We start from the raw sequence: 16,710 nt of genomic DNA, 5'->3' as shown, positions 1-16,710 counted from the left end.
TGATTGCAATGGGATCTGGACTGTTTTTGTGATATGTTTAAGTTCGCAATATCACCTCACGCTAACAAAACACATAGAGATCGGCTATTACTGACGACGAAGCATAGCGTCGTGATCCGAACCTATTTGTATACGACTTGCGGGTATGATGTATGATGCAGGATGCATAACTGGCGGTCCTGGTGATACAGGGACTCGGCGAATCGGGGAGCCAGGGGAAGCGAAGTGAGAGAAGTGACCGAAGTGAGAGCTGTATTGCAGAGAGAGGGGGGCACTCTGCGATGAATTGACTTTCTTTACAATTTCTTTTGTATTGTTTGCACTAGTTAACTATGCCGGCCGGTTTGTCGCCTTACAATTCAGGTTGCAGCACCTCGGGAAAACTGAGTCTTGCATACAGGGTGGTTGGATACTGGGGATGCACTATCATTTGTCGTCGAAGAGGAGGCTCTAGGGACGCTACTTCCGCATAGCAGCATGTATGTAATAGCGAGTTAAATCGGGTTAGTGAATTAATCATCATCATCATCATCATCATCATTATGAAGTATAGCGTCGCGAGCCGAACCTGTTCGTATACGACCTGCCGATATGATATATGTTGTATGAAGCAAGAAGCAATATTAGAAAATATCAATTTAGGAAATTTTTAAAAATACAGGCAGAGTTATCGATTTAATTATAGGCCTCTCTACAATATTAAACATCTTATACTATAGTATCCAAGCTAAGCAATTTTCTCTTAGAGATTATGAGGTTCTACTAGGAACACATAAGCAGTAAGAACAGATTCTGTAGCATTGGATTGGAGCATAGCCGGATCCCCTATTAGAGGACCCGTATAAGCCTCTTATATCAGTATACCGACATTCTTAGCCACCATCAGAGCCTGCTCTACCTTTGATAATGAGTTCGATATGCAGCTCACAAAAACAACAACACCGGTCGCAAAACCGGAAGTCCGACATATATTGTATATACTTAGTCCATAGAAGCAGTTATATAGTTAAAGTTCGAGATAATCTCAAAATCACTCCGACAGTGACCTTCCGGCGAACACTCACGTCCAATAATTTGGGTAAATAGGGGTTGGTATTGAAGCACCCAGCATAGTATGTTCCAAACAAAAAAACCACGATAGATAGAGCGCCACTAAAAATTCACCCCTGCTAGTACAATTAATCTCCCAGCATAGTTCATCCCCAATAGAAAGACCAACCCCCCATAATTTGCGCTTTTATTCAATAAAATTCCTCCCAATTCAAATCCCATCGCATCGCACTATACTACCACCTACACCATACCCCCCATCCGACAATGTCTACATGTACAATGTATCTCGGACTCGGACTCTTCCGCCGGTACCTGATATCGTTATCTTCGAAGAACAGGATCGCCTGCGCTTCCTCGACGCACTCCAGACTGCACGTCTCTCCATCGTCGACCCACTGTCCTACCCGAACGTAACCGATCTGGCTGTATGTCTGTTCGCACGCGAACTGATATTCCTCTTCAACGTTATGACCATAACAGACCGTCGGGTGGTAACAGTCGATACATGTGACGCCCTAGACAACATTGTATCTGTCTAGGCCTTACTCGATATGGACTATCTTACATCACTCAATGTCGCATACAGCAACACCGATCTCTGCAACTATATCCTGCGACTCATCAACGGTTGGGATATACTTTTACGAAGTCACGGCACTGGGGCTAGTCCCATCATCATCGACTATATGAAAACCTGTCTCCTCCCAGAGTTATAAGTCGCGACACCACGAGCCAATGTGACTCCGACCGAGCCATCCTTATTGTACAAACAGTGTTATATACCGGCTGGCAGAAGATAGAGTTATTTTTGCTAAGATATTATAAGATTTCCTTTGTCGGTACATGTTGGTTGGTCGATAGATAGGTGACAACGGGTCTATACTTGAGGGGCAATATTCTAGAGTGGTAGCATACCCTCCAAATAGAAGAATTTCTAGTTAATCGGGTTTAGGGCTTTAAGTCGAAGTCAGGTAGATGTCAATTCGGATAGTAATTGGTATAAATATTAAAAGCCCAATGGTAATATATACAAATTCTACATTATCTATAATAACTAGAATACGATATACAACTACCCAATATAGAATATCAAACCACCGGTAATATGCATTTTGATAAAGCAGAGACAATCAGAAACCACCGAGTAAAAGTACGTCGAGGTAGCCAAACCGGGATTAAAGAAAAAATAAAAACTCAAAGATCAGGACCACAGCATATACCAGCATAGGGTATAACACATCAGGGTCCAGATACATTCCCCATAGTTGAAGAGGTTAAAGCAGAACGAATCATAGAACAGAACGAGGAACCACACTTTGTCTCCATATTCCAGGATACTAGTCTAGTTGAATGGCCGCACCTCTCTCCCGTGGCCGGAAGACTCGATTGTCCCAGTCCATCTGACGGCGAAGGGCGACTTCCTCCACACCAGCATTCTGCGCAATCAAACAGCAGGCTTCCTGCCATGCGTCGTATGAGATAGTAGGCCGACGCTTCAGTCCGTCCCTTAGGAGGGCCGAAGATGAACGCCGAGCGGTCTCCTGTGGTGCACGGAAGCAGGCCAAGTTACCCGCCACACAACGCTGGCAGGTCGTTCCAGGACCAGGCTTGCAGAAAGGCCGCTCAAACACCAGGGATCTCTTGTCATCAAAGGCGACACACAGAATACAATGTAGACACATCTCCTCTGTACCGAACATTGTCGATCGTAGCGCCGGGTTGATCAACGCGAGTGAGAACCCAGTCCTCAGGCAGTCCAGGAGGGGAATTTCGGCAGCCTCCTGATATCTCGCAACCCATGAGATATCGCCTACAGCTGGCTGTGAGGCTGGGAGTTCCTCAATGTCTGAGCTGCGTGTGGATGAGACCGAGATAATGGATGTGCGGCTATTGGTCTGCCGGTGGTGGCTCCGAGCCGAGGACGGGACACCACTGGGGTGAGTGGTAGCGGGGGGAGGGAGCTCGGGAAGATACAGGGGTTGAAACGGGCTTATCCAACCTCTCTAGCGATTGGCCGAATCGTGGAGACGCCATTGTGATGCGATGCGAGTTGGTGATTCGATGGTCGACTGAGTGAGTCGGCTTTGAGCTTGGCTGTGAGGATTCGATGGTCGACTGAGTGAGTCGGCTTTGAGCTTGGATGTAAGGATTCGGGATGTAGATCCGTAGTGCCAATGTCGGTGTAGCGTATGGTGGAATGTAGACTTCGCCGTATGAGCTTACAGTCTGTGCGAGGTGACTGGTCGAAGAGAGTTGGGTTTAAGCGGAGTGTGAGATGGAGCTTTGAACTGGAGGTGTTGAGATATATATTAGTATGTGACACACTGAAGGACTTAGACGGTAGAGGAATGGTCACCTGGATGTACGATGAAGTTCAGATATTCACGTATCAATCACGTCGGCCCTCTTACTATACATGATGTAACAGAGGGGCCACACCAGGGCGAGTTAGATAGGTGAGGTGGACAGGTAGCGAGAGAGTACTGCGTCTGCTTATGAACAGGGGTAAAGGAAGTTTATAAAGTGGAAGCAGAGGAGGTCAGGCAGTCAATGTAGGAGCGATCATATCCTGCACACTCCATAGATGTCGCACCTATCCCAACATCGACAAGAACCCACAACCTATGCACTGTGCCAGTAAGTGAAGGTTAATCTCGACGAGGATCCACTTCCTACACTGTGCATCAGTACGATAAGGTCAGTTTCAACGAGCATTCATATCCTATATGCTAACCCAGTGTCTGCAGGCCAGCATCGACCAGCTTCCACGTCGAGACACTTTCCTCGTACCACAAATCCCTCACTCTCCCACCTCACTATGGCTTCAACAAGCACCAGTCCACAAGATGAGCGCCCAACAGCCGTCCTCGAATTTCCTACTCCTGACACCACTACAATGCCAAGTCTCCCATGTATCCCCTACCTCAACCAGCAGCTCGACTCGTGGAATATGGATACTGCGTTCTGTCCCGTGAGATATCGCTATTACGAGGCCAACGAGCGGGAATACCTCGCTATCCACGCAGTATATATTGACCAGATCACATCCCCGTCACGTCACGCTAACATCTTCATCTCCTAGGTCCCTCCTGGCTGCGCCTATATGTTGTGTGAGCTCCTGGGTCTAGTCCAGTACACAAACATGCTCTGGCAGAATACCGGACCCCCTACGAACCCGAACTCCTTCGCGCGGTCGCCCTCAGGATCCGGTCCCTCGTCCAAGACTTTGTCCACGTGGTCACCGCACACCGGCGTATATGGCGTGTGTCTCCCACCGATATCACACCTATGAGTAGAATACATCCACCCGTCAAATATCAACATACTAACCAAGCCGCTCGAGAATACTATGCGCCAGTACCGCACCCGCTTCTTCGAGGCCCGAGGTCGGATACCAGATGAGTACAGCCAGATCAGTGCGAGACCCCACACCGGATACCCCGGCATTCTTTACGCCCGCTCATTCGCCCACCCCGGGGTGCGACGGTCATTGAACATTGCACGATCCTTCCAGCGTAACCAGCTTGCCTTTATGAATCGCATATGCGATCTGATCGACGAATTTGACGAGAACTTTGGGGATGGGTCGGAAGATAAGGACGAGGACGAGCGTTCCAGCAGCCAGTGGAGGCGCCTAGCCCCGTTCCTGGAACGTGATCTTCGCCGAGGATAGACAGACCACCGGTAGACGGTCATGACAAGTGGATTGATCGATAGTGAAGATGCCGAATGCAATGACAGTTTTCATCACACAATGAAAAAGCCTTAGATAAACTGCAAGCTTGCAGCCGAGTGTGTATACAGCCCAGTATACCGTCATAGGTTGACGCAGGGTTCGAATACGACGGCAAGCGGTACGGGCCGACCCGTCAATACCACGTGGGCCATACTCTATGTGATAAACCCGAGTCAACATTATATATTATCATTGACAGTGCGCGCGTTCATTATTGACAGTTTTCTACTGCGCGCGATCCCCTATTGATGGCATACACGCTTATTATTGTCAATTTTGCACTGCGTGCGTATCCTCCATTGATAGCACGCGCGCTCATTATTGACAGAGTTTTCTATTGCGCGATCCCCGACTGATGGTACGCGCGCTCGCTCATTATTGACAGAGTTTTCCATTGCGCGCGCGGAATCCCTCACCTACATATTCTACTCCAATTCCCTCCTCTTACTTACCACCTGCCACACTCCTACCCACGTTCGAAAGCTCCACTCAAGGTAAGCCCCACCACTCCGATTGCTGTTGCAGATACTGATCCCGTTGCTACCAGAGTCTCACCTGCTCAAACCTTACTCCACCCGATCTACTCTCGTCTGGGCCCACCATCGTGTTTGCGATGGTGAGTGGCCCACCCTATCCTCGACGTTGCTAGACTGACTGTCTTCTAAGCCTCTCCCGGAGATGTCCGACTCCATGGCTGAAGCCGTCGCACTCCTCGCCGCCACCAAGGACGTCCTGCTGGGAGTCTTGGGCGTTGTCGTCGTCGCCAAGGACTTCCTCGACAAGGTGAAGGAGATTGTTACGGCCGCCAAGGAAGTGGTCACCGCCATCGGAGAGCTGGTTGTCGCCGTTCGAGACCTTTTCCAGGACGTTCAATGGGCGCAATGGAACGAGAACCTTCGATGCGATCTCCAATGCGTTGAACAATCAATTCCCTTTGATATTGTTGATTTCTACTGGAGATTAGGAACAGCAAGACAGATTCAATCGATACGAAATATACTCGAATCTATAATGGTCTCCCTCCATGAGATAAAAAGATAGTATTCTTCCCCGTAACTCCGCAGTAGATACCGCCCGGCAGAGTCTATGCACCAATGCCGTAAACAAAGAGGCAGATTATCGTATCCCACCAACATCCATGTCCCCTCCCATCCTACCTAGAGTCTAGAACCGACTCAACATCATCAAGGCAGTTGCGTAAGATAGACATCTGGTCGATCGTCACTGAAAGGATGACCGTGAGTATTGACAAATATATCCTCCATCCAACCTGCAGTATCATCATAAAACAATTCACTCGAAGCCACAGACTGCCTCCTCCGAACTCCGTCGTCAACCCATCCGCCAATACAAGTACTATCCGGTCGGATCGCTGGTTGAACAGGTACGGTTGCCTCAGCCAAGAGGAAATCGGTCGGGTCGAACTGGGAGGAAGCAAAATGCGAGCTTCCATACTGGCAGGAAGCGACCGGCGACTGGCTATCCGGAGATATACGCTGGGCCGACACGACAGGCGATGATGGTGGGATACAGTGCAGAGTCCTAGGCGATTGTCGACTGCAGGACAATTGACTAGGACTCTGTACTGCTATCGTGATCTCGCCTTCTTCGGTAGAAGCAGAAATACCCAACCCTGCAGAAGGCGCCATATGAGACGCGAGCACATCCAAGTCCCACACCGGCGGACTTGAACGCCAGCATGATTCACCGGCCTCTTCCATATCCCCTATAGTAACATCTCGGTATGTCTCATACCCAGTCTCACACGCAGTCTCCACATCGGTACCATCACATCCAGGTAATGTTTTTCCTGCGCCACAGCCCGGATCGTTGCCTCGCGCTGGATTGGGATCCGATGAAGATCCAATCACAATTAAATTGTTACCAAGATCCCTCTGCGGTTTTAGATCGGGGCCGCCACCGTCGATTCTATCGGTCCACAAATCAAAACAATCCCAGTCAGCGGCCCCGCCAAGTACCACCCGATCGGTACTGAGAATCGCTCCGTCTGGCAGGTCTATATCAGCCACGAATCTGCTCGATTCAACCGGCTCCGGCGACCGATCACGTCTGGCGCTAGCGTTGAAGAACTTTAGGAGTAGTGGCTGACTGGACGGCACACGGGTATTCGGGTCTGGGATCCCCCGCGCCCTCCGCTCTGTACGCGCCTTGGCTTCTGCGTCGGCTTTTTTCTTTTTATTCGCGATTCGTCTCGCGTCTTTCTCCCGAATCTGCTTCGCCCGAGCCTCGCGCTGATCCTCGCGGTCCATCCGGGCGATCTGCGCGGGTGTAAACCGGAACGGTTTGCTTCTCTGGTGTCGTCGCTTTATATCTTTGGACTTTTCCATGACAATCCGCCGCTCGGGAGGCATCCTGACATGGGTGAGCCGTACAGCGGCAGGGGGATTCGATTTACGGCCAACGGAGGTGGGTGTTGCCGCTATATTATACCCCGTTTCAGCCGGTAGCTTGACAGGTCCAAGATGATTTCCACAGACTGCTGGCGATCGCATTTCATTTTATGCCGCTCGATACGTCCCAAAACCAATTCTATCTGTATGAGACGTGTCTAGACTTTTTCTTTTGAGAACGGGGTGACAGATAGTATATAGGTGATAGGTCATCTTCACAGCCCTATCTGGTATGCTCCTACCATGAATCCAAAAAAGCAACTGGATATGCAGCCGATATGGTGGAGGAAATTAATATATATATCCCCATGCATCCCTATTCACCGACATATCTTCGCTCACCCTCAAATCCCCGACTATGGCCGAGAATCCATTTATACCACCTCAACACCACCCGGTGGTCGTCTGTTCGCAATGTAAAATCGGAGTTCGGCCCAAAGAGACCAATGGTCACCTCAACCACCAGCATAAGAAGCTCAGCCCTGCCGTCCGCCAGCAGATCGCCAGTCGGGTCCAACAGTGGGACCGAGCGGCCGAGTGCGACTCCTATATCCCGCCAGCCAGTCTCCCTATGCCCATTGCCGGGATCGCCGAGTACCCAGACGCTCTGATGTGCACCATCCAGGATATCGACTACCAGGCAGCCCAGAACGCCGGCTCGGTCGATATGTGCCGGTATATCGCACGAACTCCGCAGACAATGAGGAAGCACTGGCGCCTCCACCATCCGGCGCTCCTTGAGAACGGCGTCCCTAGCACCGCACAGCCCACCACGCAGGTGGTATGCCAGAAGGTATTCACCTCGGGAACTGGATCGCATTATGTGATGATCGAGGCCCAGCCAGCCAAGCGCAGCGTCCAAGACACCCACCCGACGACACTGGATCCGCTCTATACGCAGTTCGACCGCCTGGCCGCACTTGGCGATCCGGCCACCGATAACCGCGATATCGATCCCGCCCAGGCTGACGAGGCCAACCCATGGCTCCGCCGTACCCAGTGGGCGGAGTATCTCCAGGGATCGGACCCAGACGACCTGATCCAGTGCGTACGACGACCGGAGCGTGGGGACCAGCTCGAGGCGGAGCGGACGGCTGCGGCCATCTGGGATGCGATGGAAGCGGTCACCCACCGTAGCCAGAGAGTCACCGCACTCACTGGCCACACCATCCGCATCGCCGCCATCCGCGTGCAGCGGGATCAACTCCCCCACAAACCACTGCAGGCGTATATGGACGGGGCTAACATCCAACGCCACTGTCTCCCGTGGCAGCAGATCCTCATGTTCTTCGCTCGGACCCAGACCCCACACCAATGGAAGAGCCCGTCCTATCGCCTCACCCCTCGCCAGCGTCTATCATGGGAGCACCTCTGGCGGCAGGCTGGACTCTCCCTCCATGGACCAGACCCTGACGGTCCTCCCGTGCTCAGCCGCTGCGAGACGCAGGAAGATTGTGGGGTTGACGACGTCGCCAGCGAGTGCTCCAACGACAGTGACGATTCGATGGACGGCGAGCAGTACGCCACGGATATCAGCCGTCCACTGACCGAGCTCGACCGTGCATGCTTGGATTTCTGCATCGAACTCCTCAACCAGCAGATCCACGTCCAGGACTACGAGTGCGCGCTGCTCTGTGCCCTTGCTGTCCAGGGCCACGGACCTGGTGGATGGCGTACCGCAGATAGCTTCCCCCCATTTTATCCAAGGTAATCAAGATTGCTCGGTTTATGGTGGTCCACACGGCCATGCTGCTCGACCCAAACGCCGCCAGCGTGATGCAACAGATGCAGGATCCGAGCAATATCTCCGACTGGCACAGTGCGAGTCCCCTGAACGACCCCAGTTTCGTGACGTCTGGCCGCCATGCCACGGTACTAGCACCAACCACCCGTACCTTTGCACAGTGGGTCGATCATATGGTCGACCTGTTCATGGTACGTGGCTCCCGCAGTCCTCTCCAATGGATGCTCGACCTTCGATCGTACGGCCTCAAGGTACACTTCAACAGTACGGTGCCGGGCCACGTCAGCTGGATGGCCGAGGATCGCCTACTATACAAAGACCTGAACTTCACGATGACGGAGTTCCGGTCGTTCGTCCATCGGCGGGTGAGCGACGCGCACGAGTGTCTGTTCGACCAACTCCTTTTTGCCCCGGCCGAGGGTACGGCGGCAATCCCTACCATCCCATGGAGTCAGCTGTACGACGACCCCGTGGAGAGCAAGGACGGATGGAATTTCCTGCAGGACAAACGGACCCCGTGGCCGGTTGACGGATCCAACTGGCTGTTACTCCGCACCCGCAACACACCGAGTATCCAGAGCCAGTTCATCGACGACCGGCAGCTGACGACAAAGCGAATTGACATCTACCTCGACAAAGTGATCCGCTTCCGGGAGAAACTCTGCGTGATCGTCCACCTCTGCGGCGGCCAGCCAGCACGTGGCCGGGAGCTCCTCAGTATCCGACACCGCAATACCCCTGGTGGAGGGATTCGCGATCTGTTCATCGAGGATGGGATGGTCACGTTTGTGACCAAGTACCACAAGGGATTCTACGCGTCGAACGACGTTAAGGTCATCCATCGGTACCTACCCCGGGAGGTCGGCGAGTTGGTCGTCTGGTATCTCTGGCTGGTTCTGCCGTTTGTGGAAAAGCTCCAGGAGTATCGAGCCGAGCGAGGCCAGCAGGATCACCTACGGTAAGCCCTGTCCAATCCATCACGACCGCATCCCTAACCTTGTACAGTGATCGCCGTGCGTTCTTATGGCCACCAGACTACACTGGCAAGAGCTGGAACCGTGACCGACTGCGGGATCAGCTCAAGATGGCCAGCTTCCACGATCTCCAGGGACAGTCCCTCACACCGAGTGCATGGCGTGACATCTGTACCGCGATCAGTCGCCGTTTCCTCCGTGCTGTGCATCAATCGGTCCAAGCCCAGGATAGTGGACAGGATGAACCGGATGATCCAGACGACGAGAGCGGCATGGGATTGCCCGAGTGGCTGGCACACGCCTCCGACATGCAGGCCGGACACTCGTCCAACGTGGCTGGCACGACCTACGGCCGCCTGATCAACGAGCAGCCTGGCACGACGGCGTATCGACGGCAGATCTTCCGTGTTGTCAGCGAGGACCTCCACCGATGGCTCCTCTTCCCATCTGCCACGGCCCACCGAGACGAAAAGAGGCCACTCGGCCCACACTCGCCGTGGCAGGTGGAGGCGCAGCAGAATCGGGAGTACTGGCAGCTCCAGTTCCGAGAGGCGTCGTTGGAAAACCAACTCCGTGATATGACCGGAGATGAGCAGGCGCGGTTCCGTGGTATGCAGGGTCCTGCTCTCGAGGCCATCCAGGAGGGACGGAGTCCTGTGATCGCCGTTATGCCCACTGGTGGTGGCAAGAGCCTTCTCTTTATGCTGCCGGCGTGGATCTGCTCCCGTGGGACCACGGTGGTTGTGGTTCCCCTGCTGGCACTCCGAGGGGATATCCACCGTCGCTGTCAGGAACTCCAGCTGTCCAGTGTGGAGTGGGAGAGCCGGCGACCAGTCGACAGTGCGTCGATTGTGCTGGTAACGCCGGAGTCAGCGCTGACGGAAGACTTTTTTGCATTCCTTAACCGCACCAAGGCGCTCTACCGCCTCGACCGGATCGTGATTGACGAGTGCCATGTCATCCTGAACAATCAGAAGCACTTTCGACCCGACCTGGCGCGACTGGGGCGTCTGACCAAGTTCCAGGTCCCGATGGTGTACCTCACCGCGACGCTTCCCCCTGAAGTCGAAGACGAGCTGTTCATGCGGATTCGTACGCAGCGTAAAGACGTACATCTTTTCCGCGACCGGACATCGCGGCCGAACGTTGCGTATCGTATGTACCAGCCAGTGGTCGAGCGGCAGTATCAGTACGGGAACCGCCCGGCACAGGCGCCCGAGGTGATTGATTTCATCCAGCAAAAGGTCCGCGATAGTCTGCCAGGCAAGGTGCTGGTGTATGCAAACTCCGTATCTGCCGTCAACGCACTTGCAGAAGTGCTCGAGTGTGATGGATACCACAGCTCCCAGAATGCCAAGGCCGCTATACTCGAACGGTTCCGTACTGGTGAGACCTCGGTGATCACTGCCACCAGTGCACTTGGTATGGGGGTTGACATCCCCGATATCCGCTGCATCATCCACCTTGGCGCTCCCTACTCCCTCCTCGAGTACGCACAGGAGAGTGGCCGCGCCGGACGGGATGGGTTACCCAGTGAGGCCATCATCATCCAACCAGTTGGAGCCCCGCGTATCCAGCAGGGGGGCAGCGTGGCCGAGTTCGAGCGGGTTGGGCGGTTTGTGGACTGTGCTGCTGGGGACTGTCGACGGTATATCCTGGACCAGTACCTCGACGGCTGTGTGGATGGATACTCCCGCCAGCGATGTGGAGACGGAGCTGCTGGTCGTCTCGAGCGGCGGTGTGACCGATGCGAGCCAGACCCAGAGGATCCGGATAACGTCGATAAGAAGAGAACGGTTCGGGATCTTCGTACCACCGCATACAGTCCGTCCACCCAGTCCATCGATACGGACTTTTGGACGTCTGAACCCAGTGGGTTATCTAGTGCGACCGAACGCAGTCCCTCCTACCACGGTTGTCGGTGGCTAGAGGACGATCCATTGGATGACGAGGCGCCGGATGATATCGACATTGACTGCTACGTGGACCTCTTTGAAGACTTTCCCCCTGATCCTGCCGTGGACGATGACCATGTGGCCCAGCTTGCACAGGAGCACGAAGAGGCCGAGCGGTTGCAGATTGAAGCCGACATTGCGGTTGGCGAACAGATGCTGCTGGACGAGCGGTTCCGTGCTAAGGCGATGAGTCCTCCTCGGATAGCCAGTCTTGCCGCTGCACGTTCGCCCACCACTCCAGCGATTCTACCGCCGCGGAACTCTCCCCGTGACGTGAGCCACCTCAGTCCCCACACACCATCTGGGAAACGCGCTCGACCGATCTCCCATGACTTTACTGTCACAGATCCCCCGGCCGTTTTCTGCACTGCTCGCGATATATACAAGACAGGCCAGAGCTCGTCCAGTCTCCCGCCGGCAACCAAGCGACCGTATGTCCCACGAACGCCCGTCCTCGCGCACCCTCCAGGGCATTCCACGCCTCGGTCCACCCCACCGCGCATCGAGCGTACCCCGTCCAAGGTCCGGTACACGGATCACTCCGGATCCCCTGCCAGCGAGACCCTGATCGCGGAGGTCATCCGGTGGGGTCAGCAGTGCTGGTTCTGTACGCAGGATGGGATGGAGCTAGAGCAGGTCTCCCACGATCTCTGGCGGTGCCCTAACCCAGGGAACCAAGCGGCCAAGGAGTGGTGGACGTCCCGACGTGGTCATGTCAAGCTCGTACCTGGCACAGCATGTTTCAAGTGCTATATGCCACGACGGACGTGTGACCCTGGACACTTCCCTGGTACAATCACGGAGTGTAAGTACCGAGGGATGGTGTTCTCGATGGTAGCGATGATGGCGCACCGGACCCAGCCGGCACGACTAACAGCTCGGACAGGCAGTCGTGTCGCCGCACGCAGTATCCGAGATCGATGGCTTGAGGGGATCGTGCAGCGGTTGACAGGCCATTCGTATGGCGAGACCATTGATCCCCACAACCGCGATACGATGTGTGATTATCTGGGGATGGTAGACTATACCACCGGCTTCAATATGCTGTGTAGGGATTTTATTTGGTTGCGAGTACAGTGGCAGAAGGCTGGGGAGAAGGAGGCACGGATCTAAGCAACTCTAGCAAATTAAGTACTATATGAGAGTCGATATAAGGAATAAGTAACCTTTCACGCGTTCTCGTGTGTTTATGGCCAGCCTTCCGTGTAGATTTCTTCGGCAAAAAGAAGCCTTCTGAGAGTAAACGGACCTGCCTTTCATCACCTTTTTCTTGTCCTTGACGCTATCTCTGAGTGTGCTCCTCACCTTTGCCTTGTCCTTTGAGGCCATCTCTGAGTGTGCTCCTCACCTTTGCCTTATCCTTGACGCCATCTCTGAGTGTGCTCCTCACCTTTGCCTTGTCCTTAACGCCACCTCTTAGTGTGCTTATCGCCCTTTTCATCCCCTTTCGTCGCAAGTGACGCCACGTCCCTTTGTACTTTTCATCCTCAGCAATCATGTCTGAGCGTCGTCGCGCCCCCGGCGACAGCAACCCCTCCGGCCAGCACGTTCGTGCGCAACTCTCCACCTCGGTCCGGCAGTTCCTCTTTTGCCTCACATGCGTCCAGCTCAATGTTATAAACTGGATCCAGGCAGGGGCCGAGCATGGTTTCGGGTCTCGTTTTGAGTTTCGCTGTGTTCAGGACTCCGGTAACTCCAATGACTGCCAGAACTGTGCCCAGGAGGGTCGGAATTGCGAGCAGGTAGTATCACCGCATTGAATCCACGATCTCTTTGCTGACTCCCGGTCTCCCTCTTAGGTTCCTGCTGGGATCGAAGGCCACCGTTACGAGTTGCTCTCCCTGATCGCCTGGGTGAACCTGATGTGGGGATCCTATGACCCCACACGGCCATATTTCGACGGGTTTGAGCGTAACTGGATCTTGCCTGGCCGGGTCCTCGCGCAGCTGGGGGCCAAGATTGCCAACCTTTGCCAGTCCTTTCGTCTGCTGGCCCAGAATCACATTGACGAGCATGGAATCTATAGCGGTTGCTCGGTATGGTTCTTACGTCCTATTTTCCAAGCTCTTCTTGCTAACCTTTTATTGCTTGATACCAGCGGGCTCGTCGTGCCCACTACCGGAACTGGCTGCTCAGTCGCCAGCCTATCCCCTGCGCGATCGAGCTTGACGGCAGTCCTGAGAGATTTGCAGATTTCTCCCTCTCGAAGCATAAGTCCATTGACACGGAAGACCATGTCCACAATTGGTATGGTGCAATTCGCAGCTTCCGGCAGAGTGTCACTCGCCACGTCGAGGATGGTGTTCGAGGCACTATCCACCAGAACGATTATGCAGGCTTCCTTGGCCGCTTTCCGGATCGGATACTCCCTGCGTTTCCCCATGGTTTTCAGTGATAGTGGGTAGTCTGTCGTGTGGTCCTGGCTAGGAATAATTCCGAATGATATGAATAGTGCAGTGGGATTTTCTTCCTGACATAGTCTTCTACTATAAGCCGATATAACCCAGTCCCATCATTTAGTCCTCAGGCCCACTACAATCAAATTCGAGAGATACTCTGGCAGGTCTGAGAGAAGTTCTCAACGGTCATAGTATCCTGATTGACTGCCCACCCAACCCGACACTGTAGTCGGTATGGCAGTTTCGAGTACAACACCCATTTCCGGGTTTCTTCGAGGACCGCAGCCTCTTCAGCGAGCAGTATGAACTCGGCGAGGAAATCGGGGAAGTCGTCCTTCGGCTTCATGATTAGTTTACGATATGCAGCGTAGGCCTCGGCACGTCGGTTCGGATTCGCACACCCGGTTTTCAGGTGGACCATGATGTCTTCGGCGTCGACGTAGGGGTTGCTCGAGTCGGAAGTTATTCGTGGTGCGATCGAGAGCCGAGGCTTTCCTTCGCAACGACTCCGTACACAGAGCTTGCGATGAACGGGCAGCGGGTAATGGTCTGCATTCGCTTCAAGTGTCTGTCGGACCACGGTCTCCCAGGTTTCACATCGGACTTGTTTACCGTCGCGGAGGATCGGAGGGTCAGGCATCTTCGTAGTCTTTCGGTTCGCAGTAGCGTCTACGATGGGTGTGCCAGTGGGGGTTCGGTTCCGGAGCTGGTTGGCGAGATGTCCGCGATGTCGACGTGCAATGTCACGATGAGCCATAGCGTCATTCCGTTCGATTTTCAGGTTCTCGATCCGGAGGTTGGATCTTAGGGGTTGAGCTTGAAGGACTGTCAGTTGGAGCTCGAGTTCCTGGATCTTCACGTTCAGTGTTTTGTATTGACGAGCGAGGTCATGGAATGGCTCCTTTGTTAGAGTCTCCTGCGGTCGGTCACACATAGAGGAGGATGGTGATAGATAGACTGCGACATCGCCCGTCCATGGGCACTAGAAAGTGTCCACGGCCCGTGGGCCTTTTGAAATTCGACGCCCATCGCCCATCCTTATGCAAAAATAATGCAAAAATTACCCTATTCGGCGATTTTATGTACATAACTAGTTCTTGGCAGTACCCACCGTGCCAAGAGTGCCCAAGTGCTGTCTTGGCGACGCTAAAAATGTCTCCACAAAAACGGGCGTTGTCGCAGTCTAGTGATAGAGAACGATCAGGGTTATCTCGTTCTGCGGTCCGAAGTGGTCTCATGGATCCGGTAATAGGGGTCTTCGGTTCCGGAAGACGTGTTATATGTGTAGGAGTTTCTTGATCAGGCGCAGCAGCAATGGGCTGGTTGGCACGGTTCGTCGGGTATCGTTTCGTCGTAATGATTCGGATTAGTCGGACTTGCTTCGGATGGGATCGAGTGGGTGGACATTCAGAATTGTAGGGTTTTGTGTTAGGTTGGTAGCAGACTTCGCATTTGATGGTGAGATTATAATTGGGTAGGCAGGTTGATTTTAGGAATGGAAGTATAAAGCGTGGTGATCATCGGCTCGGGCCCATATTACCAAGATATAAGGCAATGTGGTGATATCATATAGGGTGGGAGTGGTGGTGGCTAAGATCTAGATGGGTGATATAACGAACTAGGATAAATTTTAGTTTAGGTTCATTAGGGTTAGATTATAAGGTGGAAGTAGGGGTAGGTTGGAGAGAATTAGGATATGATTTCGATGAAGGTTTAGGGTTTTATTAATATAGGTTGGATGGAAGAGAAAAGCTTAGGGATTTAAATTAGGGTTTTTTTTGAGTTGGATATATGTTGGAGAAAATTTAGGTAGGGAGTATGGCGTGTTGATATATATTAGAGAAAAATTGGGTAGAGTGATGATGGTGTGTTGATATATATTAGAGAAAAATTGGATATAGTAGTGAGGCAGGGTCGATATATATTGGATATAGTGATGATAGTGTGTTGATATATGGTTGATATATATTGGATAGAGTGACGATGGCGTGTTGATATGACATTGATCAAGCTTAGACATAGTGGGGAGACTGGATGTTCAGGGTTTGATATAAGCTTGATAAAAAGTAGGGTTATTTTTAACGAAGTTGATAGGGGTATAGTTAGAAAAGTTCATAGCATTGCGTAGACGAGGTACGAGTGGTTTTATTTGGAGGTATTTGACGGTTATTGGAGTTCCCAAGGATCACAGCCGTGTAACCGTTATCGAAGTTCCCGAGGTTTAAAGCCGTGTAACCGTTATCGGAGTTTCCCAGGATTAAGGCGGCCCCAAGACGCGATACCGTGGGGCATGTGTGGTTGGGACGTCGCGGGTTTCAGGGTTTTTCGGGTTTCAGGGTTTTTCGGGTTTCAGGGTTTTTCGGGTTTCAGGGTTTTTCGGGTTTAGGGTTTAGGGTTTAGGGTTTAGGGTTTAGGGTTTAGGGTTTTAGGGTTTTAGG

General features: G+C 52.9%; 9 protein-coding genes across 9 annotated transcripts; 7 read left to right on the top strand and 2 right to left on the bottom strand.

Annotated features, from left to right (window-relative positions):
• Window positions 1–1,325: 1,325 nt before the first annotated feature.
• Window positions 1,326–1,592, top strand: N7487_009067 (uncharacterized protein; the record flags this gene model as incomplete). The annotated part of the gene is made up of 1 exon (XM_056876797.1): window positions 1,326–1,592. One exon carries the CDS (start codon window positions 1,326–1,328, stop codon window positions 1,590–1,592), a length of 267 nt encoding a protein of 88 aa, XP_056725377.1.
• A 798-nt stretch (window positions 1,593–2,390) lies between these two features.
• N7487_009066 (uncharacterized protein) lies at window positions 2,391–3,471 on the bottom strand (the record flags this gene model as incomplete). The annotated part of the gene is given in 3 exon segments (XM_056876796.1): window positions 2,391–3,014; window positions 3,028–3,292; window positions 3,440–3,471. 3 exon segments carry the CDS (start codon window positions 3,469–3,471, stop codon window positions 2,391–2,393), a joined length of 921 nt encoding a protein of 306 aa, XP_056725376.1.
• A 400-nt stretch (window positions 3,472–3,871) lies between these two features.
• N7487_009065 (uncharacterized protein) lies at window positions 3,872–4,726 on the top strand (the record flags this gene model as incomplete). The annotated part of the gene is made up of 3 exons (XM_056876795.1): window positions 3,872–4,078; window positions 4,136–4,315; window positions 4,412–4,726. The coding sequence occupies 3 exons, from the start codon at window positions 3,872–3,874 to the stop codon at window positions 4,724–4,726; spliced, it is 702 nt and encodes a 233-aa protein (XP_056725375.1).
• Window positions 4,727–5,467: 741 nt separating this feature from the next.
• Window positions 5,468–5,830, top strand: N7487_009064 (uncharacterized protein; the record flags this gene model as incomplete). Its single annotated transcript, XM_056876794.1, has 1 exon — window positions 5,468–5,830. One exon carries the CDS (start codon window positions 5,468–5,470, stop codon window positions 5,828–5,830), a length of 363 nt encoding a protein of 120 aa, XP_056725374.1.
• Window positions 5,831–5,973: 143 nt separating this feature from the next.
• On the bottom strand, window positions 5,974–7,302 carry N7487_009063 (uncharacterized protein; the record flags this gene model as incomplete). Its single annotated transcript, XM_056876793.1, has 1 exon — window positions 5,974–7,302. One exon carries the CDS (start codon window positions 7,300–7,302, stop codon window positions 5,974–5,976), a length of 1,329 nt encoding a protein of 442 aa, XP_056725373.1.
• A 256-nt stretch (window positions 7,303–7,558) lies between these two features.
• Window positions 7,559–8,911, top strand: N7487_009062 (uncharacterized protein; the record flags this gene model as incomplete). Its single annotated transcript, XM_056876792.1, has 1 exon — window positions 7,559–8,911. The coding sequence occupies one exon, from the start codon at window positions 7,559–7,561 to the stop codon at window positions 8,909–8,911; it is 1,353 nt and encodes a 450-aa protein (XP_056725372.1).
• A 35-nt stretch (window positions 8,912–8,946) lies between these two features.
• Window positions 8,947–9,906, top strand: N7487_009061 (uncharacterized protein; the record flags this gene model as incomplete). Its single annotated transcript, XM_056876791.1, has 1 exon — window positions 8,947–9,906. The coding sequence occupies one exon, from the start codon at window positions 8,947–8,949 to the stop codon at window positions 9,904–9,906; it is 960 nt and encodes a 319-aa protein (XP_056725371.1).
• A 122-nt stretch (window positions 9,907–10,028) lies between these two features.
• N7487_009060 (uncharacterized protein) lies at window positions 10,029–12,986 on the top strand (the record flags this gene model as incomplete). Its single annotated transcript, XM_056876790.1, has 1 exon — window positions 10,029–12,986. One exon carries the CDS (start codon window positions 10,029–10,031, stop codon window positions 12,984–12,986), a length of 2,958 nt encoding a protein of 985 aa, XP_056725370.1.
• A 383-nt stretch (window positions 12,987–13,369) lies between these two features.
• Window positions 13,370–14,268, top strand: N7487_009059 (uncharacterized protein; the record flags this gene model as incomplete). Its single annotated transcript, XM_056876789.1, has 3 exons — window positions 13,370–13,615; window positions 13,673–13,909; window positions 13,972–14,268. 3 exons carry the CDS (start codon window positions 13,370–13,372, stop codon window positions 14,266–14,268), a joined length of 780 nt encoding a protein of 259 aa, XP_056725369.1.
• Window positions 14,269–16,710: the final 2,442 nt, after the last annotated feature.

This window comes from Penicillium crustosum (assembly GCF_028827405.1).
Source record: "Penicillium crustosum strain IBT 35664 chromosome Unknown utg000004l_segment0_segment0, whole genome shotgun sequence".
Lineage (NCBI taxonomy): Eukaryota > Fungi > Ascomycota > Eurotiomycetes > Eurotiales > Aspergillaceae > Penicillium > Penicillium crustosum.
Note: the sequence above shows the minus strand (reverse complement) of the source record. Positions and strands in the feature narration are given on the sequence as shown.